Source organism: Oncorhynchus tshawytscha, linkage group LG08 (assembly GCF_018296145.1).
Source record: "Oncorhynchus tshawytscha isolate Ot180627B linkage group LG08, Otsh_v2.0, whole genome shotgun sequence".
Lineage (NCBI taxonomy): Eukaryota > Metazoa > Chordata > Actinopteri > Salmoniformes > Salmonidae > Oncorhynchus > Oncorhynchus tshawytscha.
Window position 1 is genome coordinate 14,978,995 of NC_056436.1, and position 22,897 is coordinate 15,001,891.

Genomic DNA, 22,897 nt, shown 5'->3' on the forward strand with positions numbered 1-22,897 from the left:
CAGATCTCACAGCAGCACGTGAACCGGCCCAGCACACCCTTCCCCACTCTTACAGACAGCTTGGGTATTTAGCAACAAAACCGACGCCTGGGAAACTATGGGACAAAACAGTGAGGGTTGGATTAGATTGTTGACAGCATGTAAACTATATTTAGTTTCCAATGTTTATTGAAAACAAACTTCCACAATGATCACTTGTCTCTCAAATACATTTGTCACAGTTGTTGAGCAGCTCACTAGCAGATTTTAGCCGTCTTAGCAAGTGTGATGTGGCAGACACCTTCAACGTTGTGCGTTATTTACCACAGAATGCATAGCCCCTCGTTGATTATTCCCTACACACCGTGCTCAGGGCCTGGCCCAGGAGATGACACCTAGATGCTGATCTCAGTCAGTTTGGGGTATTACTACATCAGGGTTAAGGGTAGGGTTTGCGTAGAAAGAACTGATCCTAGATCAGAAGTGGTTCAGCACATGAACTGGCTCGGGAGGGGTGCTGATCCAGAGACAGTTTTGTGTTTTGCATTAGAGTGGTTAAGGGTAGGATTTCCGGAGGAGTAAGCTGACATTAGGATCTGTTGCCTGTGGGCAACTTGTACCTGGAGTGTATTGAGTAGGTCTGGGGGAAGAGGTCGGTTTGGGGCTGGGGGGGAGAATGGTGTGGGTCTGGGGAAGGGTCTGGGGGTAGAATGAGGCAGTAGGGGTTAGTGCTCCTGTACACTCAATTTCAAATCAACCTGTGCGTCGTTCCACTGGTCTTTGGCTGAGCCCCCACCTCAGACTTCATGGAAACTAGAACAGAAGGAAATGAGAGGGATACACACTTGATCTGAGGCCAAGAGGTAAGGACTGGGGAGGGTCTGTGTGACACAATGACAGGAATATATACCACATGCACACACACTGAGACTCGCGTGCACACACTAAGATGCACACACTAAGATGCACACACTAAGATGCACACACTAAGATGCACACACTAAGATGCACACACTAAGATGCACACACTAAGATGCACACACTAAGATGCACACACTAAGATGCACACACTAAGATGCACACACTAAGATGCACACACTAAGATGCACACAAGCAATCGAGGAGTTGTAGAAACTTTTGCCTGAATTAGGTAGCCTTCTAGCCGTGAGTTTGATGTTCAGCAGAGTTTGTGCCGTGTATGAGGTTTAAAATGGACAGGAACCTCCACAAAGTACTTCAAATGTCTTTTTGTATGTTTTGTCCACTAATGATGCTTGGTTGAGGAGAAAGCCTCTTTGCCAGGAATCACTGTGTTGTGAAGAAGTGTTAATGAAACACCATAATAAACTCCTGTCCTCTCATTCTTCCCATTCTGCCCCAGCCAGCAGCACAGAACAGCTCCTGTCCTCTCATTCTGCCCCAGCCAGCAGCACAGAACAGCTCCTGTCCTCTCATTCTGCCCCAGCCAGCAGCACAGAACAGCTCCTGTCCTCTCATTCTGCCCCAGCCAGCATCACAGAACAGCTCCTGTCCTCTCATTCTGCCCCAGCCAGCACCACAGAACAGCTCCTGTCCTCTCATTCTGCCCCAGCCAGCATCACAGAACAGCTCCTGTCCTCTCATTCTGCCCCAGCCAGCACCACAGAACAGCTCCTGTCCTCTCATTCTGCCCCAGCCAGCAGCACAGAACAGCTCCTGTCCTCTCATTCTGCCCCAGCCAGCAGCATAGAACAGCTCCTGTACTCCGCTCGCCCCATCATTAGAGCCCAAACTAATCAAGAACTCAAACTCACTGACCTGGACTAGAAGGGAAACTCTCACAATAGGGCCTTGTGCACTCTCTCACTATGTCTCTCTGTCTGCCTTTCTCTCAATTCAAAGGGCTTTATTGGCATGGGAAACACATGTTTACATTGACAAAGCAAGTGAAATAGACAAGGGAAATAAATCAGACATTAACAGTAAACATTACACTCACAAAAGTTTTTAAATAATATAGACCTTTCAAATGTTATAATGTGCAAATAGTTGAAGTATGAAAGGAAAACTAAATAAACAGATAAATATAGGTTATATTTACTACAGGTATGGTATTTGTACTCCACTGGTTGCCCTTTTCTTGTGGCAACAGGTCACACATCTTGCTGCTGTGATTGCACACTGTGGTATTTCACCCAATAGATAGGGGATTTTATCAAGATTGAATTTGTTTTAAAATCTTTGTCTGTGTGATCTAAGGGAAATATGTGTCTCTCTGGTTATACATTTGGCAGGAGGTTAGGAAGTGCACCTTGGTTTCCACCTCATTTTGTGGGCAGTGTGCACTTAGGCAGACCTGGCTCTGAAGAGAAGACAGGCTATGGCGGCCTTTAGCAAGGCTATGCTCACTGAGTCTGCACGTAGTCAAAACTTTTCTTAGTTTTGAGTCACAGTGGTCAGATATTCTGCTACTGTGTACTCTGTTAAGGGCCAAATAGCACTCCAGTTTGGTCAGTTCTTGTTGTTTGTGTCCTATTGGCCAGTCCTCATGTGAACCGCGTCACCAGAATACTAGAGACACAAACAACACCATAGTGGGATTAGCCTTGCTCTGGAGGAGACCAATTAAGTGAGGGGTGTTTTCTGCCTGTGTCCGCCCTTGTAAAACCCCACCTCCCATAGGCTTAGTGTTAGGCTTAGTTGACAGGAAAGGAGGGATTTTGTCTTGACTGGCTAAAATGGAACTTTTGTATAATTTCAGCCAGTAGTTCTGAGAGTGATGCTCGCAAGCCAAAAGTGGTCCCCATTTTATTGTGTACTACGTCATCCATTTCATATGGGGCAGGCGGGCTCAAATTTGTTGGTACCCCTCCACAAAAAACGAAGACTGCGCAATTTTCTCTGAAATAACTTGAAACTGACCAAAGCAATTTGCATCCACCATTGTTTATTCCATATTTAATAGAACTCAGACTTTGCTTTTGATTTTTTTTGTTCAACATAATATCGTAAGTAATAAAACAAATGAAAATGGTATGGCCAAAAATGATGGGACCCATAACCTAATATTTTGTTGCACAACCTTTAGAGGCAATCACTGCAATCAAATGTTTTCTGTAGCTCTCAATGAGCCTTCTGCACCTGTTAACAGGTAGTTTGGCCCACTCTTCCTGAGCAAACTGCTCCAGCTGTCTCAGGTTTGATGGGTGCCTTCTGCACCTGTTAACAGGTAGTTTGGCCCACTCTTCCTGAGCAAACTGCTCCAGCTGTCTCAGGTTTGATGGGTGCCTTCTGCACCTGTTAACAGGTAGTTTGGCCCACTCTTCCTGAGCAAAATGCTGCAGCTGTCTCAGGTTTGATGGATGCCTTCTCCAGACAAATCTCTCCTTTCCTTTCTCTGGTCCATGTTCAGTGTGGTCCACACAATGATACCAAACTGCTCAGTGACTACTTTACTCTGGTCCATGTTCAGTGTGGTCCACACAATGATACCAAACTGCTCAGTGACTACTTTACTCTGGTCCATGTTCAGTGTGGTCCACACAATGATACCAAACTGCTCAGTGACTACTTCTGTCCATTTAAATCGGCTGAATGACTGGTTTACAAGATTGGAGGTGTGTGTGTGTGTGTGTGAGATACGAATTAGTTTGAAATATCACCATAATCCAAGTATTTATTATATTTTCTAAGGGGTACCAACAAATGTTTCCAGGCCATTTTAGAATATCTTTGTAGAATAAGCAATAATTCATCTATTTTCACAGCTTCTTTGCTTTATTCTATGACAAACCAAAGGCATGCAAGTATACATGATAAAATAGCTTTTAATGTCATCTCTTTTCAGGAGCAATGAAGCATTATTTCAATGAGCTGTAAAGGTACCAACACATTTGAGCACATCTGTATGTATGTTTTTGTTGCAATTTGTATGATATGTTATGAATCTAGTGCTTAGGATCTTTAAAAGGCATCTGTAACTAATAAGAAATGCTCATTAGCATTGCAAAACATTCTGTCATTCTGCTGCGTGCCCTAATGAACATAACCCAAGCTGAACCTGGGGCCTAGGCTGTGGTTATTTTACTATTCTGCTTGCGTGGCCTGGGGCTGGGCCTGCGTGGGCTGGGACTGCGTGGCCTGGGACTGCTGGGACTGCGTGGCCTGGGACTGCTGGGCCTGCGTGGCCTGGGACTGCTGGGCCTGCGTGGCCTGGGACTGCTGGGCCTGCGTGGCCTGGGACTGCTGGGCCTGCGTGGCCTGGGACTGCTGGGCCTGCGTGGCCTGGGACTGCCTGTGGCCTGGGACTGCTGGGCCTGGTGGCTGGGGCTGGGACTGCGTGGCCTGGGACTGCTGGGACTGCGTGGCCTGGGGTTGGGACTGCGTGGCCTGGGACTGCTGGGCCTGCGTGGCCTGGGGCTGGGCCTGCGTGGCCTGGGACTGCTGGGCCTGGGCCTGGGACTGCTGGCCTGGGGCCTGGGACTGCTGGGCCTGCGTGGCCTGGGACTGCTGGGCCTGCGTGGCCTGGGGCTGGGCCTGCGTGGCCTGGGACTGCTGGGCCTGCGTGGCCTGCGTGGGCTGGCCTGGGCCTGCTGGGGGACTGCCTGCTGGCCTGGGGCTGGGCCTGAGCCTGCTGGGCCTGGGGCTGGGCCTGCGCCTGCTGGGCCTGCGGGCTGGGACTGCCTGCTGGGCCTGGGGCTGGGACTGCGTGGCCTGGGGCTGGGACTGCGTGGCCTGGGGCTGAGCCTGCGTGGCCTGGGGCTGGGACTGCGTGGCCTGGGGCTGGGACTGCGTGGCCTGGGGCTGGGACTGCGTGGCCTGGGGCTGGGCCTGCGTGGCCTGGGGCTGGGCCTGCGTGGCCTGGGGCCTGCGTGGCCTGCGTGGGCTGGGCCTGCGTGGCCTGCGTGGGCTGGGCCTGCGTGGCCTGGGGCTGGGCCTGTGGCCTGCGTGGGCTGGGCCTGCGTGGCCTGGGGCTGGGCCTGCGTGGCCTGCGTGGGCTGGGCCTGCGTGGCCTGCGTGGGCTGGGCCTGCGTGGCCTGCGTGGGCTGGGCCTGCGTGGCCTGCGTGGGCTGGGCCTGGGCCTGCGTGGCCTGGCCTGCGGGGCTGGGCCTGTGGCCTGCGTGGGCTGGGCCTGCGTGGCCTGGGGCTGGGCGTGGGCTGGGCCTGCGTGGCCTGTGGGCTGGGCCTGCGTGGCCTGCGTGGGCTGGGCCTCGTGGCCTGGGCCTGCGTGGCCTGGGGCTGAGCCTGCGTGGCCTGGGACTGCTGGGCCTGAACCTGCTGGGCCTGGGCCTGAGCCTGCGTGGCCTGGGGCTGCTGGGGCTGGGCCTGGGGCTGGGCCAGCTGGGCCTGGGGCTTCGTGGCCTGGGGCACGTGGCCTGGGGCTTGGCCTGGGGCACGTGGCCTGGGGCTGCGTGGCCTGGGGCTGCGTGGCCTGGGGCTGCGTGGCCTGGGGCTGCGTGGCCTGGGGCTGGGGCCGATCTAAAGTCTTTTGAAGGCCCATCAACAGAGCATGGATCACCAGATCTTAGAATAATTCACTTTCACCCCACAAGGAAAAAATGAAAACCAGTCAACTAAATGTTTTAACACAAACCCTATGCCCTCTAATCTGGTGAACAAATGTAGCCTATTGTATCAAATGGGTGGAAATATTTAAATACTTCAAACCTTTCTGTAGAGGTTTTTGATGCTGTAAATCATTCATGTGTTTCAAGTTTCCGGGCGTAACTCCTATCCCTCATCTTTCTTTGACTTCCTGTGTGTTCATCTTCAGGTCCAGTCTATGGTTCATAACAGCCAACACAAGGAGGGTTTGGAGCTCAACACCCTGCTCTCCTCACCACATGTCCAGGTGAGGCTTCCATCCATTCCTACTGAATGTTTATACTCTATGACCACCGCTGTCTCTTCTCTGTCCCAGCATAATATCCTCCTCAGCATAACCCTATCCAATGTGACCAAGCTATCTTCCCCAGCATAGCCCTATACACCCCTTCTGCATAATGTGACCCCTCTGCATCTTCCCCCCTGCATAGCCCTGTACTGGGAGTTTGTTCAGGTCAGGAGTGTGTTGATTCAGCTGTGATCAGCTGTTGGCTCCTAATCTCTCTCCCACATCCTTCCTCTGAGTTTATACTATATGACCAAGCTGTCTTCCCCTGAGCCCTGTACACTGCTTCTGCAATGTGACCAAGCTGTCTTCCCCTGAGCCCTGTACACTTCTACCTTTCCCTTACACTCAGACTTGTCTCTGTCCCCCACATCTACAATTTATTTTTTATTTTATTTAACTAGGCAAGTCCGTTAAGAACAAATTATTTTTTACAATTATGGCCTACCCCTGCCAAACCCTCCCCTAACCCTGCCAAACCCTCCCCTAACCCGTATGACGCTGAGCCAATTGTGTGCCACCCTTTGGGACTCCCAATTACGGCCGGTTGTGACACAGCCTGGAATCAAACCAGGGTCTCTAATAACGTCTCTAGCACTTCAATGCAGTGCCTTAGACTGCTGCGCCACTCAGGAGGCCAGTGATGCTGCTGCTCCTCTGAGACACCAGGGCATGTTCAGTAGGGAGGGACGGTTTGAAACAGATTGATAAGGGAGGTACTACCTGAATATTTTGCTACAGTGTGCACTATTGAACATGACCCAACACACAGGAGGATGGAGGAGAGGAAGAAGGTAGACCTAGTGAGGTAACTAACCAGGCCTTTCTCCCCACGGGATGATATAGCTGTTAGTCTGTTACTACTTACTGAAGGTTTCTTATATCATGTTTCTCCTCCTGGATTTTCTTCCTTCCACATGAATCAAATCCAAGTTTATTGGTCGCATAAACAGATGTGTTGATGTGTTGATGTGCAGGTGCAGCGAAATGTTTGTTTCTAGGTCCAACCTTGTAATAGAAATACACACATAATCCAGAAAATAAATATAGGATGAGCCTTGACTAGAATACAGTATATACATATAAAGTGGGTGAAACCGCATGTAAACATTATTAAAGTGACCAGTGTTCAATGACTCAATGTACAGCAGTACCGGGTGGTAGCCGACTAGAGTAGTGACTAAGGTTCAGGGCAGGAAATAGAAGAATATCAGGGGGCTCTGGAAGTAAAGACTACAGGACTGTTAAAGACAGGTCTCTGTGGATGTGTGCGTTCATGCGCCTATCTCTGCCTGTGTGTTTGCTTTACAAGTTACTGAAAGTTAACCTAGTAAGTCTGATTGTTATCTCCAAGTAAGCCTTGTCTGAGCCAGAACTGCCCATAGGGGCAGGAGCATATCTCCTGTTTCTGTAGAGTGAGGCAGCTTGATGTACAAGTGCACCCACTAGACATGATGCTAGTCTTTCACATGGCCTTGCCCCCCAATCCATCGCCTTAAAGCTGACTGGCAAGCAGAGAGGTGTGACTCGACCGGGGATCGAACCCCCCTACCTTCCAACCTCAGGCCGGACACCAAGGCCACTGAGTTGGTGTGTGAGCATATTGTAAAAGTCTAGTAGTTAACCCAGAATGTATGACTGCTCTCTGTGCCTTTCAGTGTTGCTGGCCAGTGACTGTTTGGTGAAGAGAGGACAGGGAGGGATGTTGTGTTTCCTATAAAAGTGTCTAGTTAACCCAGTAATTCTGACCAGTACATCCCCTGTGTCCCCTGTCTCTCGCTAGTAGGTACTACTGGCCCATGACTGTATGGAGTCTGTGTCTTGGTGTACCAGTCTAACCTGTGTCTTGGTGTACCAGTCTAACCTGTGTCTTGGTGTGCCAGTCTAACCTGTGTCTTGGTGTGCCAGTCTAACCTGTGTCTTGGTGTGCCAGTCTAACCTGCGTCTCTGCATCCAACCATCTAGCAGCTAGAGTCTGGTTAGTTAACCCAGTAAGGCTAACCCTATGTCCCCTGTACCTCCCCAGGCGGTGCTTCTGGCCCATGACTGTGTTGCGGAGCAGGAGATGCAGCTGGAGCCCCTGACCCCTGACCCCTGTGAGGCTCTCACCCAGTGGGGAGGGGAGACTGTCAAGATAGTCCGCATGGAGAAGGCCATGGACATCCCACTGGTGAGACTCCTTTAAAACACACCAACAGTCATGAATCATCATATGAGTAGACATAGGCTGTCTGAAAAGTCCCAGCTGTCAAATCCTCGGTTCTTCCAGTCTTTGTTTTCTCAATTCCTCTCTCAAAGCTTATTGGAGGAGAGGCTCCAAGGTCCCGCCCTTCGGGATCCCCCCTCCCAATGAGCTTTGAGTGTAGCGACGAATCAAGGACGTGAGGAATCGAGGATTTGACAGCTCAGTTTTAGGCTGAGTATCTGTAAACAACCTTTTGACAACTGCTGATGTAAAAAGGGCTTTATAAAATACATTTCAATGAATGTACACTTTTCAGACAAAGCCATCTCTCATATCAGAAAAGTTGAATCCCTCCTGTATCTATCACTAACCTCTGTTCCTCACCCTGTGTATGTGCGGCAGGGTGCGACAGTGCGTAACGACATGGACAGCGTGGTAATAAGCCGCATCGTGAAGGGCGGTGCGGCGGAGCGCAGCGGACTGCTGCATGAAGGAGACGAGGTTCTGGAGATCAACGGAGTGGAGATCAGAGGGAAGGACGTCAACGAGGTCTTTGACATCCTGGCCGAAATGCACGGCACCCTGACCTTCATCCTTATCCCCAGCTCACAGAACAAACCCCCGCCCATCAAAGAGACTGTGGTGAGTACAGACCAAAACCCCCGTCCATCAGAGACTGTGGTGAGTACAGACCAAAACCCCCGTCCATCAGAGACTGTGGTGAGTACAGACCAAAACCCCTGTCCATCAGAGACTGTGGTGAGTACAGACCAAAACCCCGTCCATCAGAGACTGTGGTGAGTACAGACCAAAACCCCTGTCCATCAGAGACTGTGGTGAGTACAGACCAAAAACCCCGCCCATCAGAGACTGGGGAGTACAGACCAAAAACCCTGCCCATCAGAGACTGTGGTGAGTACAGACCAAAACCCCGCCCATAAGAGACTGGGGAGTACAGACCAAAACCCTGCCCATAAGAGACTGGGGAGTACAGACCAAAACCCCGCCCTTCAGAAACTGTGGTGAGTACAGACCAAAAAACCCGCCCATCAGACTGTGGTGAGTACAGACCAAAACCGCGCCCATCAGAGACTGGGGAGTACAGACCAAAGCCCCGCCCATAAGAGACTGGGGAGTACAGACCAAAACCCCGCCCTTCAGAAACTGTGGTGAGTACAGACCAAAAACCCGCCCATCAGACTGTGGTGAGTACAGACCAAAACCGCACCCATCAGAGACTGGGGAGTACAGACCAAAACCACGCCCATCAGAGACTGGGGAGTACAGACCAAAACCCCGCCCATCAGAGACTGGGGAGTACAGACACATCTCCATCTCCGACCACCTCTCTTCTCAGCTTCTATCCAAACGTTGGCTGTGATGTTCGTCTGTCTGTAGCATTCACACTGTTCCAAGTTCCAATGGTTCTTAGTGGGTTGGACAGCATGGTTCTGACCCATAGCCAATGTTGCTTTGATTCCCACATGAGCCACCACATACTGAATATGTCCTTATGAACACTACATTGTTTTGGATTATAAACTGGGTGGTTCGAGCCCAGAATACTGATTGGCTGACAGCCATGGTATATCAGATTGTATGACAAAACATTTATTTTCACTGCTCTAATTACTTTGGTAACCAGTTAATAATAGTAATAAGGCACCTCAGGGGTTTGTGGTATATGGAAAATATAACATATATTCTCGGGCCTTATTGCTTAATTAGAGCATCTGCTACATGACCATATTTAGAAATGTTAATCTTAATGTAATTCTAGAATATACAGATTAACTAGAAAAACTAAGGTAATGTCTTGTCCTCTTTTCCACCAGGTCCATGTGAAGGCTCACTTTGACTACGACCCGTCTGATGACCCCTACGTGCCGTGTAGGGAACTGGGCCTGTGCTTCCAGAAGGGAGACATCCTCCACATCATTAGCCAGGACGACCCCAACTGGTGGCAGGCCTACAGGGACGGAGACGAGGACAACCAGCCCCTGGCCGGGCTAGTACCAGGTACACTACCCTGACCCCAACCAGCCCCTGGCCGGGCTAGTACCAGGTACACTACCCTGACCCCAACCAGCCCCTGGCCGGGCTAGTACCAGGTACGCTACCCTGACCCCAACCAGCCCCTGGCCGGGCTAGTACCAGGTACACTACCCTGACCCCAACCAGCCCCTGACCGGGTTAGTACCAGGTACGCTAGCCTGACCCCAACCAGCCCCTGACCGGGCTAGTACCAGGTACGCTACCCAGCCTCACAGATTGAAGGACTGTTAAGGAGAACTTAGCTTGGAAACCTCGGAAAGTTATCTCATGCTATTTGCAGTTTTTAGTTTTCTGTGTGTGTGTTGCTTTTTTGGACAGGTCTGTTTTGAAAAAAAGATGTCAATCTGAATGTGACTTTTCTGGTTAATTAAAGGAGAAATAAAATGCCTCCTAACAAACTGGACCAGTTTCAGGTCATCATTGTAGATCATCAGGCCGTGTTTAACAACATCTCTTCTCTATGTAAATGTAGGCAAGAGCTTCCAGCAGCAGAGAGAGGCCATGAAGCAGACCATAGAAGAGGATAAAGAGCCTGAGAAGTCGGGAAAGCTGTGGTGTGCTAAGAAGAACAAGAAGAAGAGGAAGAAGCTCCTTTACAACGTCAAGCAGAATGATGGTAAAGCCAGCTCAGAAGAATTCACCAAGTATATTACACACACCCCCATGCCTTTTCCATGACCGACTGATCAGGTTATGATCCCTTACTGATGTCACTTGTTAAATCCACTTCAAATCAGTGTGGATGAAGGGGAAGAGACGGGTTAAAGAAGGATTTTGAAGCTTTGAGACATGGATTGTGTCTGTGTGCCATTCTTACCCTAATGGGTCAGACAAAATATTGAAGTGCCTTTGAAAGGAGTATGACAGTAGGTGCCAGGCGCACCGGTTTGTGTCAAGAACTGAAACACTGCTGGGTTTTTCACGCTCAACAGTTTCCTGTGTGTATCAAGAATGGTCCACCACTCTAAGGACATCCAGCCAACTTGACGCAACTGTGGGAAGAATTGGAGTCAACATCCCTGTGGAATGCTTTTGACACCTTGTAGAGTCCATGTCCGACCAGCTGAGGCTGTTCTGAGGGCAAAAGGGGGGTGCAACTCAGTATTAGGAAGATGTTAGTAATGTTTTGTACACTCAGTGAATATTGCAGATGTCGTGCAGTTATTTGATTGCAGTTTAGGATGGCCGGTGCCGTGTGTGGAGTGCGTAGTCTCTTAGTCCCACTCCCCATGGACCAGATGGCTGGAAGTAGAGCGTGGTAGAGTGCTGTAGCAGAGATGTTTGCAGACTGGTGTAGAATGAACCTATATGGGTACCCTGGGCCCGTATTCAGTGTCTCAGAGTAGGAGTGCTGATCTAGGATCAGTTTTGTATTTTAGATCATAGTGTATGAGATTATATTGGGAATGGAGGACCTGATCCTAGATCAGCACTACTACTCTGAAACTCTTGGTGAATATGAGTCCTGGTAGCTGGGGGGGCAGTTTGTCTATGGTTCTGGAATGTGCGGACTGTGCTTGTTTTAATGCTTATGCATTATGCATGTGAAGTTATTCACACTTACTCTTCCCTTATCACTATTGACTGTTACTCATATCTCTTATACCCCGGGTTACTATTTTAGAACCTGAGCAAAAAATAGCCCTAGTAGTCGTAGGCCTGAGAAAGAGAGATCACTTACTTTAGCCAGCTTTAGCCAAAAGACCATGTACTATGCAAGTTAGTATTTTCACTTTAATGGACTGTGGTTGGAATGACCCCAAGATATAGTAGAAGAAATGACAAGAACAGGATAAATGTTGACGTTTCAACTAAAGGCCTTTCTCAGGCTCAAGTCTTTTTCATTATACCAAGATAGGAATAGTGTTTGAAATTAAACTAGAACTGTCTTGTTCCTGCTTTGTCTGTAACTCTGCTGCTCCCCAGACAACGACAGTGAGGAGATCCTGACCTATGAGGAGATGGCGCTCTACCACCAGCCAGCCAATCGAAAGCGACCCATCGCCCTGATTGGTCCTCCCAACTGTGGGCAGAACGACTTGAGACAGAGACTGCTGTCCAGCCAGCCAGACAGATTTGGGGGAGCAGTCCCACGTAAGTGTCAAATTGATCAAACGTTTATTTTCAAGGTGGAACTTTCCCCTTGAACTGCTCAACTCCGTGCTCCCTGAAGGCTTTCCTCAAACTCTCTCTTGGACTTATTCACTGTACATGTATTATCAGGCTGATCTATGTAGGTACTAGTCCATTGTCGAACGTCAGGTACTGCGCCGGCTGAGGGACGAGCTTTGCGTAGGAGTGACACCATCTGACGCCAGACAATGGGTACTAGGTAATGATGCACTCGTATGACCTTTTTGGCCGATACGATATCCAATATTTTCCTTGACAAAAAAACCCGATACCGACATTTAAAATTTGAGCGGCCTTTTAAGCATTCTAGTACAGTTAAATAATTAACACACACATGGACGCAGTGGTCTAAGGCACTGCATCTCAGTGCAAGAGGTGTCACTACAGTCCCTGGTTCAAATCCAGGCTGTATCACAATTGGCCCAACATCGTCCGGGCTTGGCTGGGGTAGGCTGTCATTGTAAATAAGAATTTGTTCTTAACTGACTTGCCTAGTTAAATAAAGGTTACACACACCACACTGACCAAAGAGTTATTTTGTTAGCAATTACGTATGTCCCCATTACCAGTAAAACATAATCAAAACCTATTTCTTTATCTTACTTGCTGTGCTGTTTCGTTGTTCATTTGTTCAGTCGTTTCTCAACCAGGATTTCTATGGAACACCGTTTGGGTCTTTGCGTGTCAAAAAAGATACACGTCAAATAACACTATGATGTGTCATGTAAGCTTGCTGACCAATCAGGACCTGAATATGACTGCACGTCACATAACACTATGATGTGTCATGTAAGCTTGCTGACCAATCAGGACCTGAATATGACTGCACGTCACATAACACTATGATGTGTCATGTAAGCTTGCTGACCAATCAGGACCTGAATATGACTGCACGTCACATAATAATTTAACTCGTTCATACATTTTGTACGTAGTTATTACACATTGATTACATTATCACTCGTATTTCATATGTCACAATGATTCATCAATACTTATGCTACGATGCTGGTAAAGTTGTCTCGCACACCTACAGTGCTGGTCATTGAAAAAGTGATAAGCTAACTAATGGATGCAAACGATGTTCTTCTCCAAAAACACAGCAAAATGACAAATCTGTTTCAGTAGCTTATAGTTAGCTAGCTAACTATATAGCTAGGTGTCATCTAAAATAACCCTAACTTATAAGACAGTTCTTGTTTGATTAATGGTCGGACCCATCTATGTGAAGCTAGCCACAATAAGGTTTAGCCACAATAGTGGACTATGCGGTTAGCCTTCAAAATAAGTTTGTCATTGACGGTGATTCAAATGAATACAAATAGTAGAATTATGCCATAATTGAATAGATCATGCTAAATGAGGTTGGAATGTTATATAAAATCAACAAAAGACAATTTGTTAATTTGACAAATCTCTTTAAATCATTCTGGATGTATTATACTTTAGAATTTCACTGGGAGTATACTTATTTCACTGTACAGCCTTACTTATGGTTTGTGGATCAGTGACACCCAGAGAACATTAGCATCGTAGCTCTTATCGCGGGACTCAAACAACTGTGAATTGAGACACATTTATTGTCAACCTATGTGTATTGAAAACTATTCCTGAGGAAAAACAATACTGTGTGGATGTTTGAGTCTGATAACTCTGAGGAGGAGTATTGAGTAGACTGATACCCCATTTCATTGCTCCCCAATCATTAGGTAAAGCTATACAGTGCAATATGAATGTCAATACACCCAATAGGTTGACTTGGGGAGGTGATGTCACAGTCCCGCGATAAGAGCAACACCGCTAATATTTGCGTAAACTCTTAACAGTTGTGTTCTGTAGGTGTCACCGAGTAGACTTTTACCCCATTTCACATTTCAACCTTGTTTAACATTATCTAGTCTAAATATGGCAGGATTCCACCAATTGTAACCTTCTGCATTACTTTCAAATAGGTGCTTTTATTTTGAAGGCGAACTGCAAATTCCACTATAGTGCCTAATCCTTATTGTGGCTAGCTTCACAACACATAACCCGGTCCGGTCGAGCATCACGAGCCAGATGAAGCTAGCTGGCTGTTTATAACGTTAGCTTTGGGCTGGCTAGTGTTAAGGGTTGCATCAATCGAATCTAGTATCAGGATAAGTATGACACTGAGTCACCGAATTGTATACTATGTATTTTTTATTAGCTAAGCAATAAGTGGTAAATGCAATTTTTGTATATACGGGCTCTCTGTCACACCTCGCAGGGCAAACAGAGAACTGACTTGTTCCTGACAAAGATATTGTAATATACTCTTGACAGAAGTAGTTCCTGCTTCCGAGCCGGCCTGTCAGAGTAGAGACTGGGCGTGGTTTAAACTCACCCAGCCGATCGTTAATTGTTGGCGCACGAGCTGGTCCCAGCCTCCTAGGCGCTTCAGCGGTCAGTCGTTGTAGTTGTGTAGAATATCTATACGCTCACACACTCAATACAGTTATCTCACACCTGGCTCCTGTTATCTAACAAAAGACTGTTTGTTCTCGCAACACTACGTTCTGAATGTGACCCCACAACTCATTGCACAGTTCATGTCTTCATGTTATTCTGTATTTTTCCATCATGAGAAAGGCCCATGGCCCTGAAACTGTTAACAATGTCTCAAGTCCACTATGTTGCATAACACATACACCCACACAAGCCAACAGCAAATAATATTCCATCACATATGATATGGTAAGGGCTATAGTGTATAACACAGAACCTCACAGTAGCTATTTATTTTCATGAACTGAAGTTCAATTGGTGAACAACAAGTGACTACCTAGCTAATACTTATTCACAAGAATTCCTAAATCATTGCTAAGGATAGTAAAAATGACTGCAGTTTCTACTGGTCATTGTTTTCAGGCTGGTTGTATTGGTGCTAGCGAGGTACCAAGCTAAAGCTAGCTAGCTGCCCCAGAAGTTGCAGTCGAACAAACAATACTTTATTACCATTGCGGTATTGTAAACACATTGTTCGTTGCTTGTTTGCAGATGTTTTTGTACAGCTTTGACAGTGCTACTGATAGTAGTGGTGGCGCTTGGCTTGCACGTGTAAATTCACAACATTCTACAATAGAACTGCTATTTGACATGTCAAATTAAAAGCTTATTTAACTTGTCAAATATATTTTTTGACACGCAAAGACCCAAATGGCCTTCCATAGTATGTCGTGAACCTATTACTGTGTAACTTGGTAGGGCAACATTTGAAAAATAGCGCACTTGGTAACGTTAATGTGTACCGGTGCTCGACCAGTCACGAAAGCCAACATCACCCACGACAGAGAACGGTTGATTATCTTGGCGTTAATGGATTTTGCCTTTGAGTTGTCTTGCTGAAATTATCTTATTCTTTCAAATGACTGCTCGACTTGATGACTACTCGACTTGTTGACTACTCGACTTGATGACTACTCGACTTGATGACTACTCGACTTGATGACTACTCGACTTGTTGACTACTCGACTTGTTGACTACTCGATAGGTTAGGAATGCTGTGTTGCAGTGTAGAGCAAAATTTTACATGACGTCATTTATAAAAACCTTAGCCAAATGCATTTACCCAGTTTTTCACAATTCCTGACATTTATTCCTAGTAAAAATTCCCTGTCTTAGGTCAGTTAGGATCACCGCTTTATTTTAATAATGTGAAATGTCAGAATAATAGTAGAGAATTATTTATTTCAGCTTTTATTTCTTTCATCACATTCCCAGTGGGTCAGAAGTTTACATACACTCAATTAGTATTTGGTAGCATTGCCTTTAAATTGTTTATCTTGGGGCAAATGTTTCGGGTAGCCTTACACAAGCTTCCCACAATAAGTTGGGTGAATGTTGGCCCATTACTCCAGACAGATCTGGTGTAACTGAGTCAGGTTTGTAGGCCTCCTTGCTCACACATGCTTTTTCAGTTCTGCCCACAAATTTTCAATAGGATTTAGGTCAAGGCTTTGTGATGGCCACTCCAATACCTTGACTTTGTTGTCCTTAAGCCATTTTGCCGCAACTTTGGAAGTATGCTTGGGGTCATTGTCCATTTGGAAGGTCTGTAAGCAATTGTTGTAAAAATTACTTGTCATGCACAAAGTAACCGACCTAACCGACCTGCCAAAACTATAGTTTGTTAACAAGACATTTGTTGTTGAAAAATGAGTTTTAATGACTCCAACCTAAGTGTATGTAAACTTCTGACTTCAACTGTACATTATATAGGTACAGTGGGGCAAAAAGTATTTAGTCAGCCACCAATTGTGCAAGTTCTCCCACTTAAAAAGATGAGAGAGGCCTGTAATTTTCATCATAGGTACACTTCAACTATGACAGACAAAATGAGGGAAAAATCCAGAAAATCACATTGTAGGATTTTTAATGAATTTATTTGCAAATTATGGTGGAAAATAAGTATTTGGTCAATAACAAAAGTTTATCTCAATACTTTGTTATATACACTTTGTTGGCAATGACAGAGGTCAAAAGTCTTCAAGGTTTTCACACACTGTTGCTGGTATTTTGGCCCATTCCTCCATGCAGATCTCTTCTAGAGCAGTGATGTTTTGGGGCTGTTGCTGGGCAACACGGACTTTCAACTCCCTCCAAAGATGTTCTATGGGGTTGATCTGGAGACTGGCTAGGCCACTCCAGGACCTTGAAATGCTTCTTACGAAGCCACTCCTTCGTTGCCCGGGCGGTGTGTTTGGGATCATTGTCATGCTGAAAGACCCAGCCACGTTTCATCTTCAATGCCCTTGCTGATGGAAGGTTTTCACTCAAAATCTCACGATACATGGCCCCATTCATTCTTTCCTTTACACGGATCAGTCGTCCTGGTCCCTTTGCAGAAAAACAGCCCCAAAGCATGATGTTTCCACCCCCATGCTTCACAGTAGGTATGGTGTTCTTTGGATGCAACTCAGCATTCTTTGTCCTCCAAACACGACGAGTTGAGTTTTTACCAAAAAGTTATATTTTGGTTTCATCTGACCATATGACATTCTCCCAATCTTCTTCTGGATCATCCAAATGCTCTCTAGCAAACTTCAGACGGGCCTGGACATGTACTGGCTTAAGCAGGGGGACACGTCTGGCACTGCAGGATTTGAGTCCCTGGCGGCGTAGTGTGTTACTGATGGTAGGCTTTGTTACTTTGGTCCCAGCTTACTTTGGTCATTCACTATGTCCCCCCGTGTGGTTCTGGGATTTTTGCTCACCGTTCTTGTGATCATTTTGACTGTTTGAGGTTGTGGACAGGTGTATTTTATACTGTTAACAAGTTCAAACAGGTGCCATTAATACAGGGAAAGAGTGGAGGACAGAGGAGCCTCTTAAAGAAGAAGTTACAGGTCTGTGAGAGCCAGAATTCTTGCTTGTTTGTAGGTGACCAAATAATTATTTTCCACCATAATTTGCAAATAAATTCATTAAAAATCCTACAATGTGATTTTCTGGATTTTCTTTTCTAATTTTGTCTGTCATAGTTGAAGTGTACATTTGATGAAAATTACAGGCCTCATCTTTTTAAGTGGGAGAACTTGCACAATTGGTGGCTGACTAAATACTTTTTTGCCCCATTGTATATGCACGTCAGCTTTGACATGGGTTTTGCACATCGGCGTTAAACTAGACATTGGGCCGATACCGTTTTTGGCATTTTTAGCTAATATCATCCGATTCTGATATGTTCACCGATATATTGTGCATCCCTTGTACTAGGTAGTAAAGATTCTAGATGTTTTAGGGGCAATACCATCTGGTCAATGAGAACGTCTTTGTACTGTAGGGAGTAAATATTCCTCAACACATTTAGAGGGTATAGAATTTGATCATTTGTATCCATTCCAGATATGATTTTTCAGTCAATGTCTGTTGTATCCCTTCCATGCTCCTGTTCTTGTTTTGTTTTTTTAAGCAATAAAAAATTGTTTTATTTTTGCTTATTCCAGACACGACACGGAACAGGCGTGATGTAGAGGTGAGTGGGAGAGACTACCACTTTGTCTCCCGCCAGGCCTTTGACATGGACGCCACTGCGGGGAAGTTCATTGAGTCCGGAGAGTTTGAGAAGAACCTGTACGGAACCAGCACCGACTCTGTCCGCCAACTCATCAACATGGGCAAGATCTGCCTGCTCTGTCTGCACACACAGGTGAGGGGGAGAGTGATTGGTGGGAAGGAAATAATATAGAGAGTTGAGAGGGAGAGGAGGCCAGACAGAGAGGGAAAAGAAAAGGTATTATAAGAGAACATAAATGGTCTATGTTGCTGCCGTGTCTGACTGGGAGTTCTCTCCATCCTCTCTCCAGTCGTTGAAGACTCTGCGTAGCTCGGATCTGAAGCCTTACATTATCTTCATCGCTCCTCCCTCCCAAGAACGGTTGCGAGCCCTCCTGACCAAAGAGAGCAAGAACCCAAAGGTACGGAATCCTTCGAACACCACATCTGTTTTCTCCATCGTTTTGACCCCGAAGGGTCCTGTCTTGTCAGTAAGATTGGTTTACTAAGCCTTGGTCAAGCTCATCCACTTGACATCTAGCAATCAGTCATTATTCGAATGTATTTTCTAAAGCCCTTTTTACATCAGCAGTTGTCAGTGCTTTGCAGATACCCAGCATAAAACCCCAAAGAGCAAGCAATGTAGAGGCAGAAGCACAGTGTCTAGGAAAAACATCAAGCTAACCTGGGGAAACTGCTGATGCTGTGTTCCTTCTCTTATCCCCAACCCTTTCTCTACATCAGCCAGAGGAGCTGCGTGACATCATCGAGAAGGCCCGTGAGATGGAACAGAACTTTGGCCACCTGTTTGATGCAGCCATCGTGAACACAGACCAGGACAAGGCCTATCAGGAGCTGCTGAGGCTGATCAACAAACTGGACACAGAGCCACAATGGGTCCCCTCCTCCTGGCTACGCTAAGGGCCGGGGCAGTAAAACACACCCACAATGCTAACCTGACTAGAGCCCTGTAAAATCTGCAATGCACAGAAAGTGAACGGAATCACAGAATCAATACATTGAAACATAATTCAACAATATGCTAACATTTATTGAACTTTGTAGGCAATCAACTAAATGTTTTGAAAATGTATTAATTTTCCCACGTTTATCATAAGACATGAACAGAATGCATCAGTGATTCTTATTTCCTGTAAGTTTCTGAATAAGCAAAGATAATTCCTCGTCTGTATGTGCAGTGTGTGCGTTTACCACATTGTGTAGCCATTAGCAATGATGCTAATGAAAAGTCTTCTGGTGGATGGAAAGGCTTTCACAAAAACCTTCATTTAAATGTTAACTACAAAGTAGCCTATGCTGACCTGGCAGAATGATATTATTTGCATCAATCCAGTGGGTATTTGTTTTGCAAACTCTGTCATCGCATGCGAGCTACAAAAACACTGCTAAACAACAGCCTCTTGCTAGCACTGGAATTAAAGGGTAACTACACCCGAAAATGAACATTTGAAAAAAATGTTCCTAGACATCAAAAGTGGTCTCCAGATGTGGTTTTAGCATTGTTGTGGACCTAGAACATCCAATTTAGTTGTTTTATATTTTAAAAAGTGTGATTTTGAGAGTGAAAACCTGAAAAAACAAGGGGAAATGGAAATCTGGAAAAACTAAAAGGAGAAAACGGTATTGGGGGAAAAACTAAATGGAATCCTACAGAATTTTTTTTTAATGTTAAAAAATGTATAGGGCCCTACCTGACACACACACACACACACACAACGCTGAAGATTTGCCTTGACTCAATTCTCCAACCACAGTCTCTGTGTGAGACTGGAGGTAGATCCTCAATCACCACAAGCTGAAGATGAATGAAACAGTTACAGCTCTTATCACTATTATGCTGAACTGAACTCTTCTATTCACTTCTGAGACTCCCTGGGGAAATTAATTTGAGGTATTATTGCTCTGATAATTTGTCCTTTTTCCTTTTTTTTGTTTCTGTATTTCTCTTCACTAAATTAACTGTTCACATTCCAGGTAGGAAGTATGTAAAGACGTGGCACTTGTGGCAGAAATATAATTAATTCTTCTATCCTGCTTTTGATAATTTATTTATAATTGTAAATATATTGTATTTTAAATAAGTTTTCAAAGATGAGAAGAAGAACCCATAGCTTCTATGTATGACATATTATTATCCAGTCAGTGAATGTCTCTCCTACATTACACAGAGGTTGTTGTACCCATGCTCTGTCCGTGTGTGAGGTCAGGTGTGTCTGTGTTCTCTAATGTCGAACTGACATCACTCAGCCATAGTCGTGAGTGTTGGCAGTAAGGTGCCTCTGATCTCTAACATAGCAGATGGGAATGGGATTAGGCTACTACAAGTATGATCATGGATGGGATTTGTTCACCTAATGAAACTATCTGTGAGGTGATCACACCCAGGTGTCGGATTACATTATCTCAGCATCTGGGCTCTCTTTCCACTGCAGCAGCCCTGGTTTCAAGTACAATTTGAATAATTTCAAATACTTTAGCTGTGCTTGATTGAACAATAGAATAGTCCCACACGTGCAAACCCTACCCCCATCTGGCACTCCAGGTACATGAAAGCAAAACCTGAAAGTATTTGAATTATTCAAATGCTATTTGAACCCAGGTCAGCACTACCCTACAGCACAGCACAATGCTGGAGGTTTATCTAACTGGTGTTTTGACATAACAATAATTAGATCTGAGAGGTGCTTAAGAGTCACTGCCTCATTCTAATCTACTTGCCTTATACCCTTTTCAAACTATCGTGCCAATCAACACTACTGTGCTGGCTCTGATATTTTCTTTTCACATTGTCCTCCAGCATGGTCTTAAACTATGGTGGGTCATAACCAGGCCAGTTCTGCTCATTTTGGATCGGCTCAGTACTAGAGGATAATAAACTAGCCCTAACACCACCTCTCACTTCTACCCAAGCGCTATAGGGTCTATTTATTACGTTTTGCAACAGAAACCATTTACCGTTTTAAGAACCAAATGGTACTAAATGGGGAGGGACCTACCTGAATTTGTCCAATAGACATTTTGTCGTTCCAAAGCGTTTTCTGTTTGTAATAAATGGTTTCTGTTGCTAAGTGTTTTGCAACAGATTAAACAGAATCGGCGTAAATAATATACCCCTGGTCATAACTAAATACAAAAAACTGTCCTGTCCAGAATCCCAGGATTTAAAGCAACATTTATGATAATGAAGAAAGATTATTAGAGGTGTTGAGAAGTTTTGACACTAAACCCTCCTGGGGTAGTTTTAGTTTTTTCTCAGTATTCATCATGCATAGCTCCTGTGCTACTCTGTAGGAGTGTAATCATAGTGAATGTAACCAGTACTATTCTATTCACAAACACTAAAGAGTATCTGAGCACCGCTGTCTGTGGGATTATATTAAATGCATTTTCTAATTCACTGAGATTCATTATGAATGATCCATCTATGCTGTATTTTTAATCTGATGGTTTTCACCACAGGTGATATTTTAAATGTGTGACATACATCTGTGTTTTGTTTTCAGAGGTGTTACTGAAATGGGTCTGTGAAATGAACTTGAACGAACCGATAAGCCTAAATGCGGGGAAAAATAGCCTACAATTACATAAAAACTGTTTGTATGTTTGTTGCATGTGGTGATGGTATGTTCATAGGTTGGAGCTCGTGTGTGTGTGTGTGTGTGTGTGTGTGTGTGTGTGTGTATAGAGGCAGGACTCACTGAAATGCAGGCAAGTATTATCTCTAGTAGACACAATGGGGAAACGGTCTTAACAAAGATCTGTTTCACATATTATAACACCATTTTAATTTGGGTTATTATTGATGATATTGTGGTGTCTAGATATTTGACATTGATATATATGTTATGTTAAAAATAGATGTATTATGTACAGAGTAATGCACTTGTAGAATGATCACTCTGCCACCCTTCCATCCCTTCATATTGCTTCTGGAACCAGAACTGAGGTTCTGCTGGTACTGTCTCCATGACCCTCTCAATTCAAGCCTGATCCCAGATATGTTTGTGTTCTACCCAACTATTTCTGTCATGTATGCCATAGTCAGAGGAGTTTGTAACAATTGGCTTTATTCATTGTCTCAGAGTTGGAGAACAGATCTAGGACCTTGTCATCCCTGTCCATATAATATTATTCATTATAATATCTCTTCAGTCTGTGCAGTACACACCTTGTGTAGATGTTGAGCTGTTTATTGGAAGTAGAGTTGTTGAATGTAAGGTTACTATATTAAATTTAAAAAACGTTTTTATTCCTGTAGATCTGTGTTTGTAGGAATTATTCATGTGAATTAAAGTCCAGATTGATAGAAGTAGTGTTGGGTTCTTTCATTTCTTCAGCACTGTTCTCTATTGCTCCTCTAATGTTCCTCAAGGAAGGAAAGAGGGAGGCAGATGACACATCAGACCAAAGATTTGAATACCCTACTCCTTGAAGTTTGCCCTTTAGTGTGTGTACTTTACTGTATTTATACTTGGGATATCGCTTTGCAACAGTAAAAGTTCACAAATCACTGGAGGACGTCTAACATGTTGTGTTTAACCTTTATTTATCTAGGCATGTCAATTAAGAACACATTCTTATTCACAATGACTGCCTACTGTGCGCCGCCCGCCCTATGGGACTCCAGATCACAGCCCGT

General features: G+C 45.3%; 1 protein-coding gene across 1 annotated transcript in view; it reads left to right on the forward strand.

Annotated features, from left to right (window-relative positions):
• The window catches only part of pals1a (protein associated with LIN7 1, MAGUK family member a), a 47,924-nt gene extending 25,357 nt beyond the window's left edge, over window positions 1-22,567 (forward strand). The window contains exons 4-12 of the mRNA XM_024430435.2: window positions 5,732-5,809; window positions 7,875-8,018; window positions 8,436-8,675; window positions 9,869-10,052; window positions 10,561-10,704; window positions 12,015-12,182; window positions 18,189-18,391; window positions 18,549-18,659; window positions 18,982-22,567. Of these exons, the coding sequence (XP_024286203.1) occupies window positions 5,732-5,809; window positions 7,875-8,018; window positions 8,436-8,675; window positions 9,869-10,052; window positions 10,561-10,704; window positions 12,015-12,182; window positions 18,189-18,391; window positions 18,549-18,659; window positions 18,982-19,158 (1,449 nt within the window). The 3' untranslated portion in view covers window positions 19,159-22,567. The remainder of the gene's footprint in view (window positions 1-5,731; window positions 5,810-7,874; window positions 8,019-8,435; window positions 8,676-9,868; window positions 10,053-10,560; window positions 10,705-12,014; window positions 12,183-18,188; window positions 18,392-18,548; window positions 18,660-18,981) is intronic.
• The last annotated feature ends 330 nt before the right edge of the window (window positions 22,568-22,897 follow it).